This window comes from Engraulis encrasicolus, chromosome 23 (genome assembly GCF_034702125.1).
Source record: "Engraulis encrasicolus isolate BLACKSEA-1 chromosome 23, IST_EnEncr_1.0, whole genome shotgun sequence".
In the NCBI taxonomy this organism is placed as follows: domain Eukaryota; kingdom Metazoa; phylum Chordata; class Actinopteri; order Clupeiformes; family Engraulidae; genus Engraulis; species Engraulis encrasicolus.
Window position 1 is genome coordinate 40,132,636 of NC_085879.1, and position 12,500 is coordinate 40,145,135.

The following is a 12,500-nucleotide window of genomic DNA, read 5'->3' on the forward strand; positions in this document are numbered from 1 at the left end:
ATTTATGTAGCTCTTGAATGTACTCTCACTTGGAAACTATTAGATACTCAGACTTCACTTTTGACAAAAGGGTTAAGCAAAACTCTTGAACACAGCATATAGCATATTGTTCCAATAACTAAACCAAACAACTGGCATCTGAGTGAACACCACAAAAACACTTTTCTGAAAAGAAGGCCATATAAAGATGCATCTTGTGTGAGTTAGAAGTGAGAGGTAAAAGTGAGAGGTGTCAGTAAGAATTTATAGTGTTTTTCTCTCTGAAAACCTTCACTGCCAAGTCTGACCACCTTTTTCTCATTTTCCATTCTGAGGCATTTGAGTTTCAGATGCGTTCTCAATGCCAACCGCAAAGAGACAGAGAGAGAGAGAGAGAGAGAGAGAAAGAGAGATAGAGAGAGTACTGTGCTCGACTGCGCGTACATGCCTAAGATGTCTCCTCTTTCACAGAGAGTAGGGCAGAAAATGTTGGCACATTATTTAAGCAGTTTTCTTTTATACTGACTCTAAAGGTATAATAGTGCGTGTGATATATTAATGCATTCATAACCTCAATCCAAACTGGTGCTCCAGCCCTTTAGCTACTGTAAATGTTTGCATAAAGGTGCAGACTGTTGCAAAACAGTACTTGACGCCGTTGTCAAAACCATGTCATTACAGTGTCATAATAGTGTCATGGCACAGTTATGCACATGTCATAAACACTATGTATATGTCATGAACATTTTATGACTGTTGACCTTAAGTGACATTCGGTAATGACATGCTTATGACACCGGCGTCAAGTAAAGTGTTACCAAATGTTGTTACACCATTCCTCATGATACCATATGATACGATACGATTATACTTTATTGTCAGTTTTCACCGAAATTCTGACAAAATTCTGATGCAGCTACAACAATGGCGTGCACAGACAGTTTAGGGGGCAGGTGCTCAAGGGGGTGGGGAACCAGTGGGTGCCTTAGGGCTTCCGCACACCGGCTCCGACAAAGTGCTGAGCACTGCTGGGCAAAAGTTCGATTTCATTGTTTTCAATAGAACCCCGCACACTGGCGCCGATGTCGGATAGCAATTGGACACAATTTCTATTTTGTCTGCACCGCCCATTGACTATCAATATGTATGTTCGTGTGAAATTTGGTTTGGGGTCCGAATTTTTGTCGGAAGCAAAGTGCGCCGCAGTGCTGTCGGAGCCAGAGACGTGCGGTCAGGGTAGGCAGGGTAGGCAGTGCCTACCCTGGGATAAATGTCTTAAAAATAAAAACTAACACGTGTTTTAAAAAATATTCTTCAGAGTTCACATACACAACAATAACATTGATTCAGCATAAATTATGAGCTGTTTAAAGTACAGTATACGCAGGACAACGATCAAAAGCCTAAGTAATCGCAAGAAGCAAAGCGCTCAGGCTTGGGCAGGTTGCCGTGGCAACGCGCAGTCCCGGCTGGTAGCAGAGACAGGCTGCTGGTAGCCTGTGAAAGCAGAGCTTTCGAATGCCAGCCAGGCAGCCCGGTAAGGCTCGCTTTTCCTCTGCCTAGCCTGCCTTCAGTGCTGTCAATGTAGAAGTTTGCGCATGCGTATTAAGTTGTCTCATAGCTTGTCAATGGGACTAAAAGCAGAGCCTTTAGTCTGTGGCGGGAGTATGTGAGCCAATCACAGCGCCCAAAATGAAAAATTGTTACAATTCAGGTGTAATAACTATGCAATAGCCCAGCGAAGACACTCTGCATTCAGCACTCTATCGAAGACTTTGGAAGTGAAATATCGGCAGCTATGTCAACAATTGCACATCTGAAGTGTTTTAGCAAGCTGGATTACCAGCAGAAGTTGCTCACCATCAATCGAGATAGGCCAACACCTCCTCTTCGCGATTTATATCAGCGCAAGGGGCAGAAAATAGTACGTACATTCCATCAGGAATGGTATGAGAGAAAAGAGTGGCTCTGCGGGTGTGATGTTAGCAACCGTCTGTTCTGCTTCCCTTGCTTGCTGTTCTCAACACAGCTAGCAAGGCAAGGCTTGTTCAACTCTAGCCGTACAGAAAACATGGCATGCAGTCTTTGGCGTTTTGCCTTTATTGCAAAAAAAGCCGAGAAGTAGCAAGAAAGATGGTTCAGATGACAGGCAATAGCTGAGCCGTTTGCAATCGCTGCATTGTGGAAATATTCAACATCAGATGGGTAGCAGCTTCAAGTAGTTTGAACACACTGGGACAAAATATCTTCATCATGTCAACCACCCCGGGCTTTTAATGGAACTAACTTGCATGGAAAACATTCTTGTGATTCTGCTTTAAGGTAAGATTCATCTAATTATTAAGCTGTGGGTAGCCTTTTAACATGAACATGCTCAAGTTTGTCGTGGTGCCTTTTGTTGATGGGTCAGGGAGGTGTTGACATTGAAGATTGGTTGTGCTGTGGACACGAATAGACTGTGTGTGTGTTATTATGGACGCGAGATTGTTTTTTGAGCGTACGACATGACTTCATTTTCCTAATTTATTATGATGATGACTTAATACGCGATGCGTGAGGTGTGTGGAGCCTGTTAGCAAGTTGACGTGCAGCTGTGTTCTTTTGAAGTGCACGGTGTACGAGATCAACGTGGGGGCGGTGGGGCTCGCTCGAGTGACTGGGATGGGTGCTCACGGACTCAAAAATTGACTTGATTTGAAACACTTTGCACAACCGTTGCTAAAGTGTTTGAGAATACAATCACGCACAAGAATGAGTCTCAGAAGTGTTTTCGTTGGTTTACTCGATGTACCAGTATTTACTGTCTGAATGCACGGCTCATGTTTGTTGAGTTCACAAGCAACCCGCCCCCTTGCCAACTTTCCTTCTTGTTTGTGAGTGTTTGATTAGCAGCACAACATGCGTCAATGAAGCAGGAGCTGTTACCTAGGTTGGTTGATTGCTAAATGTAAATCGTTTCCCCTCACATGCTATGGTGTGATTCACAGTTGGTGAACTAGACATTTTATCTTCTAAACAAAGTAGGCTACACTGCCACCCTGCATCCATGTGAAACACCCTGGCATTTGCAACAGAATAAACAGAAGAGGAGCAAAGGCAACTGCTAAAGCCAAAAGTTAAAGCTTTTCCCCCAAAATGCTGTGATGTTGTAGCTTTCTAAATTATTGTAAAATGTAGGCCTACATGTCCTTAAATGTGTACAAAGTAGGCTATGGGTCCTTGAGCTACCAATTTGGCAAAAAAAAGTCTAGCTGGCCTTTTCAAGAAATTGAAATGATGCATTTTCACTTATTGTTTCAGATGTAAGGTCTACTGACACAATGTCCAAATGTCTAATAGTTTAGCCTATTTACTTATTTAGTTATTAGAGCTGTGGTTGTCACGGATGGAAAGATGAGGACCCAGTTGCGTCACGTTTTGTGCTTTTATTTTAAGGTTTTTTGGGGAATTGTAAGTGATTGAGTCCAGGTGCCCAGGGACCTGTGTGTGTGTGTCCCCCAGTGGCAGAGACGCGTCCTTTGGAGCTGGTGATGGAGGTGCCAGAAGTCCTGGGGGGGAACACACACACAACAGGCAAATTAAAAGACAGAAGTACCATTCAGGGAAATTTCGGAAAGCGTAGTCAAAAGGCAGAAGGCAGATCAGGTTTACCGGGGCAGGAGAGCAGAGGATGTCAGACGGGTCCAGGTCAAGATCGGGAAGTCAGGCAGAACAGGTTCGGGTTCAGGTATGGGTCGGGATCAGGTGCAGGATAACGGAGGAGGTCAGGAACGCAGACAAACCGGAACAGAGAGACAGAGATACACAGGAACACAGGAACACAGGAGCCAGGTAGGCAGACGATCCGACAAGGACAGACACAAAGACAGGACTAGATATACACAGAGGAATCACGAGGGAGATGGGATACAGCTGGGAGGTTAACGAGACACAATAAGTAGAGACAGGTGAGGACAATCAGACAGAACAGAGAGTAGAGTGGCAGATGATAGAAAGTAATTAAGGTAGTTAACAGGTAGAGGGAATCAGGTAGACAGCCACACAAAATGACAGACAGAGACAGACCAGACTGACAGAGAGAGAGAGAGAGACAGAATGAGAACAAGACAGGCAGGCAGAGAGAGCAAGGCAGACGGGTAGAGAGAGAGAGAGAGAGCAAGAGAGAGAGACGGCTTCAGAGAGAGAGAGAGACGGGGTCAGAGAGAGAGAGAGAGAGAGAGAGAGAGAGAGACAGAGACAGAGAGACGGGGTCAGAGAGAGAGAGAGAGAGAGAGAGACAGGGTCAGAGAGAGAGAGAGAGAGACAGAGACAGAGAGACGGGGTCAGAGAGAGAGAGAGAGAGAGAGAGAGAGACGGGGTCAGAGAGAGAGAGAGAGAGAGACAGACAGACAGACAGACAGACAGACAGACAGACAGACAGACAGACAGACAGACACATGGGGTCAGAGAGAGAGAGAGAGAGAGACAGACAGACAGACACACAGGGTCAGAGAGAGAGACAGAGAGAGAGACAGAGAGAGAGACAGAGAGAGAGACAGAGAGAGAGATGGGGTCAGAGAGAGAGAGACAGAGAGAGACGGGGTCAGAGAGAGAGAGAGAGAGAGAGAGAGACGGGGACAGAGAGAGAGAGAGAGAGAGACGGGGAGAGAGAGAGAGAGACAGACAGACAGAGAGACGGGGTCAGAGAGAGAGAGACAGAGAGAGAGAGAGAGAGAGACAGAGAGACAGACAGAGAGACAGAGAGAGATAAGAGCCAAGAGCTCAAAGAAGGATGCCAAGGAGCGAGCTCATGACAGAACCCCCCCCTCAAGGGACGGCCCCAGAAGTCCCAAAAAGAGGCTCCACCAAACCGGGCGGGCGGAGGGGGGAACCAGCGGAGGGATAGGGCGGAGCAGAGAGTCCGGCAGAAGCAGAGGCAGAGGGCCGTGCCGAGGCAGAGGAATAGGCCGAAGCACAGGAACGGGCTGAGGATGTGGCACAGGTCGTGGGATGGGCAGAGGCAGAGGGCACAGATGGTGGTCCAGAGGCTGACACAGCAGTGCAGGGTGCATTCACAGGAACAAACACAGGGACTTTTGAAGGCACAGTGACGGGGACAGACACAAGAACAACGACTGGAAAAATGACAAGGACAGGTATAGTCACGATGACGTTGGCAAAGACAGGTGCTGGACAAAGGGTTGCTGAATGGGCTGGAACAAAGACAGGGACTCTGACAGACACAGGGGTAGGTACTTGGATGCAGACAGGGACTGACACTTGGACAGTGAGAGGTACAGTTACAGGGATGGTGACTGGCACGGGAACAAGCAGGGGTCCAGAAAGCACTGGATGATGGTCAGACGTGAGATTAGGTTTGTGCACAGGAGGTGGAACAGACTTGAACACATGGGACACAAGAGGCGGGACAGGCTGGGATACAGGACTTGGGAAAGGTGTGGAAACAGGAGATAATTGGGGAGGTAGGTATGCAGGAGGCAGGGCAGGCTGGCAGGCAGACGAAGACAGGTAGGCAGGGTCAGCAGACGCAGGATCTGGAGCACACTGGGAGGTGGGATCAGGAACAGGAGAGGCGGGATTGTGGGCGGAGCCACCTGGGCAGTGGCCAGGGTCATCTGGACAGGGGGCAGAGCCATCGGGACCAGGGGCGGAGCCATCAAGGACAAGGGTGGAGCCATCAGCACCAGAGGCGGAGCCATCCGGGTCGGGGGCGGAACCACCAGGGCCAGAGCCAGAGGGACCAGGGGCGGAGTCATCCGGTTCGGGGGCGGAGCCATCCGGGCCAGGGGCTGAGCCAGCAGGACCAGGGGCGGAGCCATCCAGGCCAGGGGCGGAACCAGCAGGACCAGGGGTGGAACCATCCAGGCCAGGGGCGGAGCCATCCGGGCCAGGGGCGGAGCCAGCGGGACTGGAGGCAGTGCCAGCAGGCAAAAGGGCGGCCACAGGTCCATCAGAGGTGGCGACTTCATAGCCACAGGTGGACACGGCAGGATGGCCATCTTCTTGGAGGGCTACGCCAGTCACGGGCCTAACCTCAAGGGCAACTGCAGCCGCAGGGGTGTGGACAGTTGCGAGACTGGCGTCCGGCGAGTCAAGCATATCAGGGTGTCCGCCAACAAGCGGGTCAGGCAGGTCAGGGGGGGCGCCATTAGGCGGGTCAGGCAGATCAGGGGGGCCGCCATTAGGCGGGTCAGGCAGATCAGGGGGGCCGGCATCAGGACAGGCGGACAGGGCCGGGGGTCTGGCTGCAGAGAGGATTGGGTGTCCGGCTGCGGACAGGATTGGGTGTCCGGCTGCAGAGAGGATTGGGTGTCCGGCTGCGGACAGGATTGGGGGTCCGGCTGCAGAGAGGTCAGGCAGGTGGACGGTATTGCGGCCAGGGGTCTCGGCAGAATCGAGGGTCTTGGCCAGAGCGGGGGTCCCGGACGGAGCAACGTCTTCAGGGAACTCTGCCTGAACGACGTCTTCGGGGGTCCCAGACGGAACGACGCCTTCGGAGGTCCAGGAAGGAACGGCCCCTTCGGGGGTCCAGGGCGGAAGGTCGTCTTCGGGGGTCCCGGACCGAACAGCACCTTTGGGGGTCCCGGACGGAACGACATCTTTGGGGGTCCCGGACGGAACGGCGTCTTCCGGGGGTCCGGACGGAACGGCGCCTTCGGGGGTCCGGGAAGGGACGACGCCTTCGGGGGTCCGGGACGGAACGACGCCTTCGGGGGTCCGGGACGGAACGGCGCCTTCGGGGGTCCGGGACGGAACGGCGCCTTCGGGGGTCCGGGACGGAACGGCGCCTTCGGGGGTCCGGGACGGAACGGCGCCTTCGGGGGTCCGGGACGGAACGGCGCCTTCGGGGGTCCGGGACGGGACGGCGCCTTCGGGGGTCCGGGACGGGACGGCGCCTTCGGGGGTCCGGGACGGAACGGCACCTTCGGGGGTCCTGGAAATAACAACGCCTTCGGGGTTACCGGACAGACCTCTTGGCGTGTCTTTGGGGGTCAGAGTTTCAGCTGCGTCCGGCTTGTGGGCTGGCGTCTCAGCAGCATCAGGGTCTGGGTCTGGGTGAGATGGGTTGGCCAAGGCTGCTCTCTCTTCCACTGCCAGCAGAAGTTGTAATTGCTTCTCATGAAGCTGCATGCTGTCCCTTTCGTCAGTGAGGCCAAACTCTAGGAGCCATGGCCTCTGCTGCAGGGTGTCGGTGAGAATTCTCACAGCCACCAGCTGCCTCTTTGTGTTCATCACAGAGTTGAGGGCTGGAGTCAACTTCTTCCTCAGGATGTAATAGTCCTCCAAATGTTGGAGGCAGGTAGCTATGTTAGGCTGCTGGGTTGGAAGGACAGATGAACAGGGTTGAGTGGACGGGGCTGGACTGGCAGGCAGAGTGGACGGGGCTGGACTGGCAGGCAGAGTGGACGGGGCTGGACCGGCGGGCAGAGTGGACGGGGCTGGACCGGCGGGCAGAGGCAAAGCATTCCGGAGGGCAAGCAGTTCTGTGATCTTGTCGAGTTGTTGTTGGTTCTGCCGGAGTTGCTGTTGTTGTTGCAGTAAGATGAACTTCATGGCTGTAGGTGATTGGGGAGTCTGGCTGGTTGAGACGTGCGCTGGGTCCATGTTGGTCGGATCGTACTGTCACGGATGGAAAGATGAGGACCCAGTTGCGTCACGTTTCGTGCTTTTATTTTAAGGTTTTTTGGGGAATTGTAAGTGATTGAGTCCAGGTGCCCAGGGACCTGTGTGTGTGTGTCCCCCAGTGGCAGAGACGCGTCCTTTGGAGCTGGTGATGGAGGTGCCAGAAGTCCTGGGGGGGAACACACACACAACAGGCAAATTAAAAGACAGAAGTACCATTCAGGGAAATTTCGGAAAGCGTAGTCAAAAGGCAGAAGGCAGATCAGGTTTACCGGGGCAGGAGAGCAGAGGATGTCAGACGGGTCCAGGTCAAGATCGGGAAGTCAGGCAGAACAGGTTCGGGTTCAGGTATGGGTCGGGATCAGGTGCAGGATAACGGAGGAGGTCAGGAACGCAGACAAACCGGAACAGAGAGACAGAGATACACAGGAACACAGGAACACAGGAGCAAGGTAGGCAGACGATCCGACAAGGACAGACACAAAGACAGGACTAGATATACACAGAGGAATCACGAGGGAGATGGGATACAGCTGGGAGGTTAACGAGACACAATAAGTAGAGACAGGTGAGGACAATCAGACAGAGCAGAGAGTAGAGTGGCAGATGATAGAAAGTAATTAAGGTAGTTAACAGGTAGAGGGAATCAGGTAGACAGAGACAACCAGATAGACAGACAGAGACAGACCAGACTGACAGAGAGAGAGAGAGAGAGAGAGACAGAATGAGAACAAGACAGGCAGGCAGAGAGAGAGATAGACAGCAAGAGAGAGAGACGGGGTCAGAGAGAGAGACGGGGTCAGAGAGAGAGAGAGAGAGAGAGAGAGAGACAGACAGAGAGACGGGGTCAGAGAGAGAGAGAGAGAGAGAGAGAGAGAGAGAGAGAGAGAGAGACGGGGTCAGAGAGAGAGAGAGAGAGAGACAGACAGACAGAGACGGGGTCAGAGAGAGAGAGAGAGAGACAGACAGACAGAGAGACGGGGTCAGAGAGAGAGAGAGAGAGAGAGACAGACAGAGAGACGGGGTCAGAGAGAGAGAGAGAGCAAGGCAGAGAGACAGAGAGACAGGGTCAGAGAGAGAGAGAGAGAGAGAGAGAGAGAGACGGGGTCAGAGAGAGAGAGAGAGAGAGAGAGAGACGGGGTCAGAGAGAGAGAGAGAGAGAGAGACGGGGTCAGAGAGATAGAGAGAGAAAGATGGGGCCAGAGAGAGAGAGAGAAAGAGACGGAGAGAGACGGGAGAGAGAGAGAGAGAGAGAGAGAGAGAGAGAGAGAGAGAGAGAGAGAGAGAGGCAGAGAGAGACAGAGACAGAGACACAGAGAGACAGAGAGAGAGAGACAAGAGCCAAAAGCTCAAAGAAGGATGCCAAGGAGCGAGCTCATGACAGTGGTGGCTAAGCACTGATGGCATTTTATATAGCCTACTTTATATTTACAGTATTTAGAGAAACATAGGCCTACTAATTTGTTGCACATTAAAGACCTTATCAGCATAGGTGAATAGGCCATCCAAGCCATACCTTGTGGCATAAGGCCTCTCTCACACTCACACACACACACAAACACACACACACACACACACCATGTTACATTTCAGATCTGCATGAAAGGGGGTACTATTTGTTCAAAGTTTTTAGTCTTTTATAAACGTTTTTAGCTGATAGTGACTCTCCAGATTTGGTTAAAATGCAGGAAATTGCATCTAAGAAATAAAAAATTTTCTGGGGGAGGACCCCCAGACCCCGCGCTAAAAAAATACACAAAAAATATTTATTTTCAATATTTACTGCCTACCCTACCATACCCCTCACTGCACGTCACTGGTCGGAGCCAATGTGCGGCCGGCATTGGAGGCTATGTTTTCTATCAGAGCAGTATCGTCACATGCATTTCATTGTCAAGCATTTGTAGATGACCATGTAAACAGTACATTGTGACAAAAAACTTCCCAAAAAAAGAGCTTTTCAAAATGGCATTTTTGTCCAGTAGTGCAAAGGGGCAGGTGCTTTAGCACCACCTAGTCCCTATCTGTGCACGTCTATGAGCTACAATGTAACAGGAACTGTAACAAGCAGGGGTGGAGCTATAGGGAGGGCGAGCAGGGGACTTGTCCCTAGGCCCAGGGCCCTCCTGTATTGGTGGTGGGGGCCCTATTGTGAGCTTAGCAAGCTGTATAGGGGGCCCTATAAGTGTCTTGGCCAGGGGCCCTGTGTGCAATTGTTCCGCCACTGGTAACAAGCGGCAGGCCCTGAGCCCTGCCTACAAAGCTCAGGTTCTGCTCCGGCTTATCTGAAGGCTATACTAAAGCCCTACTGTATGTCCTTCCAGGACATTGCCTTCCTCTAGTACCAAAAGTTTTAATTCAGAATTAATAAATCAGAATTAAATTGTTCTCTCGAATTTCCTTTGATCTTTGATTTAATTCAGAATTAAGAGGTGTTTACATGATGCTTTCAAAGCGGACTTAAGCTTTATTCAGAATTAAAAATGAGTTAAATCGGAATTAAATGTCTCATGTAAAAGTAGCAATTGTCCCTCAATGGTAGAATAAGCTACCAGCGGCTACAACAGTAGGGCCATCCCTCTCACCTTTCACAAAGTTTAGTTTAGTTTAGTTCATTGCTCTATTTCATCAGGGACTATGTGCAAAGTACGTGAGTTACATAGTAAAAAGATGACCTGCACCAGATTATAGCTAAAAGCTCATTTCCACCTGCTTGTGATGACCCATGTCTTTCCTTGCATGGCATAACCATCTAAAACTAACCCTGTATAACCTTGTGCAAGGACTTTGTCGTGTTTGGACATTCTGTGGGTCCTCTTTGTAAGTCTGCTTTGGATAGAAGTGTCTGCTAAATACAAGTATAATGCAATGTAAACCAAAGACTACGTAATTAGTTAACCCATTGTGTCCTGGAGCGACATATACGCTGCATTCAAGTTCTTGCGATTTGAGCTGTTTTATTAAAAATGTGGGTATGTTAGAGCTGAATGAACACTATGCTAGTGCAAAATGAAGGTTCTAGATTTTAAATGTAACTTATTTCAATGTTTGTATGTGCTTCGGAGGCTGAGATATTTAGGATTTGATAGGCAGAGGGCACCCTTACCAAAAAAGGGCTCAGGACGTAATTGGTTAAGACCTTTCAGGCAGCACATGAACTGTTTTGCACTCTACGTTCACCTTGCCCAAAAGTAAAACGCCCACCATCCCATACAACCTCTTCATCTCTGTTGAAGGTCCATGAGGTTGACGTCAAGGTTACTGTAGGTCAAGGTGAATGTCAAAGTCAAGGTTAATGTATCTTAAGAGGCGGCAAATAGTTGTGCAACTGGGAAATTTGCGCACCAACCCAACCAAAAAGAAATAATCATTCAGAATTTAGACACCGACATAATCACATTGGCATGGACAGTAAGTACTGAATAAGTAGGCCATACTGACACTTAAAAAACCCCAGTAAGAAGTATTAACCATGACAGTTTCCAACGAACGGGGCTGGAAAAAAAAGAAGAGGGAAAATAGCAGCTAGAGGGCGAAAAAATATATACACAGACCTCCCATGACATCTCTGTGAGCGCTGTGAGAGGAGAGGGTGAGGCGAGCAAACCCTGTTACCATCTCTCCCCCCAAACCCCCTCTCCACCATCTCCCCTCTCTTGTCCACTCTGCTGAAGTTCACAGGGACTAATTAATATCTTGACCATGTAAAAAGTAGCAATTGACCCATTTCTGCCGGCCGCCAAGCCGCAGCCAGAAAGCAAAAAAAAGCAGAGTAGACACACAGAGCAAGAGCATCCGCTTCTAGTCTGGGGAAACGGTGTCGTGACCCGCAGCCCGCGGCGCGGCGTGAAGCATAAACCGACACGATGGATGAGATGTGGAAGAGGGCGTGTTGCTGCTGCCTGGCGGTTGCTGACTTCCAGGAAGTGATCGTTTATAACAGGAAGGGGCTTTTATGTATGGGCATGGTAAGGCTTCCAGTGCTCCCCTGAGAAGACACAGGCTCAGACAGACTGTCTGATGTGGTTGGAGGGAGGGTTGATCTGAGAGTTATCTCCAACTCACTTATTCACTTACTCACTGTCTCTCTCGCTCCCTCTCTCTCTCTGACCTCCCTTTCTATCTATCCATCTATCACTCTCTTTCTCTGCCATCCTCGCTTTTCCTCGTCTCGTTCCAATCTTGCTCTTTTTGCTCCCTCTTTTCTTTCACTTTCTTCCTTTCTGCCTCTCTGTCTCTCAATCTCTCTCTCTCTGCCTCTCTGTCTCTCTGTCTCTCTCTCTCTCTCTCTCTCTCTCTCTCTCTCTCTCTCTCTCTCTCTCTCTCTCTCTCTCCCTCTCTTCCTTCAGATGCTGAGTTCCATGATGTGGAGGATGTTGAGGAGGCTCCCGAGGAGGAGACCCACAGAGGTCAGCGCAAGGCCAGAGATATACTGGACGACGCGGGTGTCCATGACTATGTAAGTATCCATCATGGGTGCATTCCAATATGCACACTCCCGTCCTCCACTTGTGCTTGTGGCCTCGCCCTGCCTCCTGGCCCCTTCTCAGTTAAGAAGACAATACAGTTTCCCTGCTGTCAGCCTAGCAGCAACAACTTTTGGGGGACTGTTTTTCATTCACCATTCCAATTGCAAATGAGAAAATGACATTAGAATTGTGATTTTGCAAGATTTTGAATTCTTTTTCTGGTGTCAGTGGCATCATCATGAGGTCACAAGCAGGCAAGTGAGCAAGGTAGGACGGAAGTCTGCAGATTGGAATCCAACCCAGAACCAGTGAGTGAGTGAGTGAGTGAGTGAGTGAGTGAGTGAGTGAGTGAGTGAGTGAGTGAGTGAGTGAGTGAGTGAGTGAGTGAGTGAGTGAGTGAGTGAGTGAATGAATGGATGAATGGATGAA

The 12,500-nt window shown here is 50.1% G+C and overlaps 1 protein-coding gene across 1 annotated transcript in view; it reads left to right on the forward strand.

Annotated features, from left to right (window-relative positions):
• Positions 1–12,500, forward strand: part of tnmd (tenomodulin) — a 132,571-nt gene that overhangs the window by 102,767 nt on the left and 17,304 nt on the right. Inside the window, exon 7 of the mRNA XM_063190494.1 lies at positions 11,952–12,061. Within this exon, the coding sequence (XP_063046564.1) occupies positions 11,952–12,061 (110 nt within the window). The remainder of the gene's footprint in view (positions 1–11,951; positions 12,062–12,500) is intronic.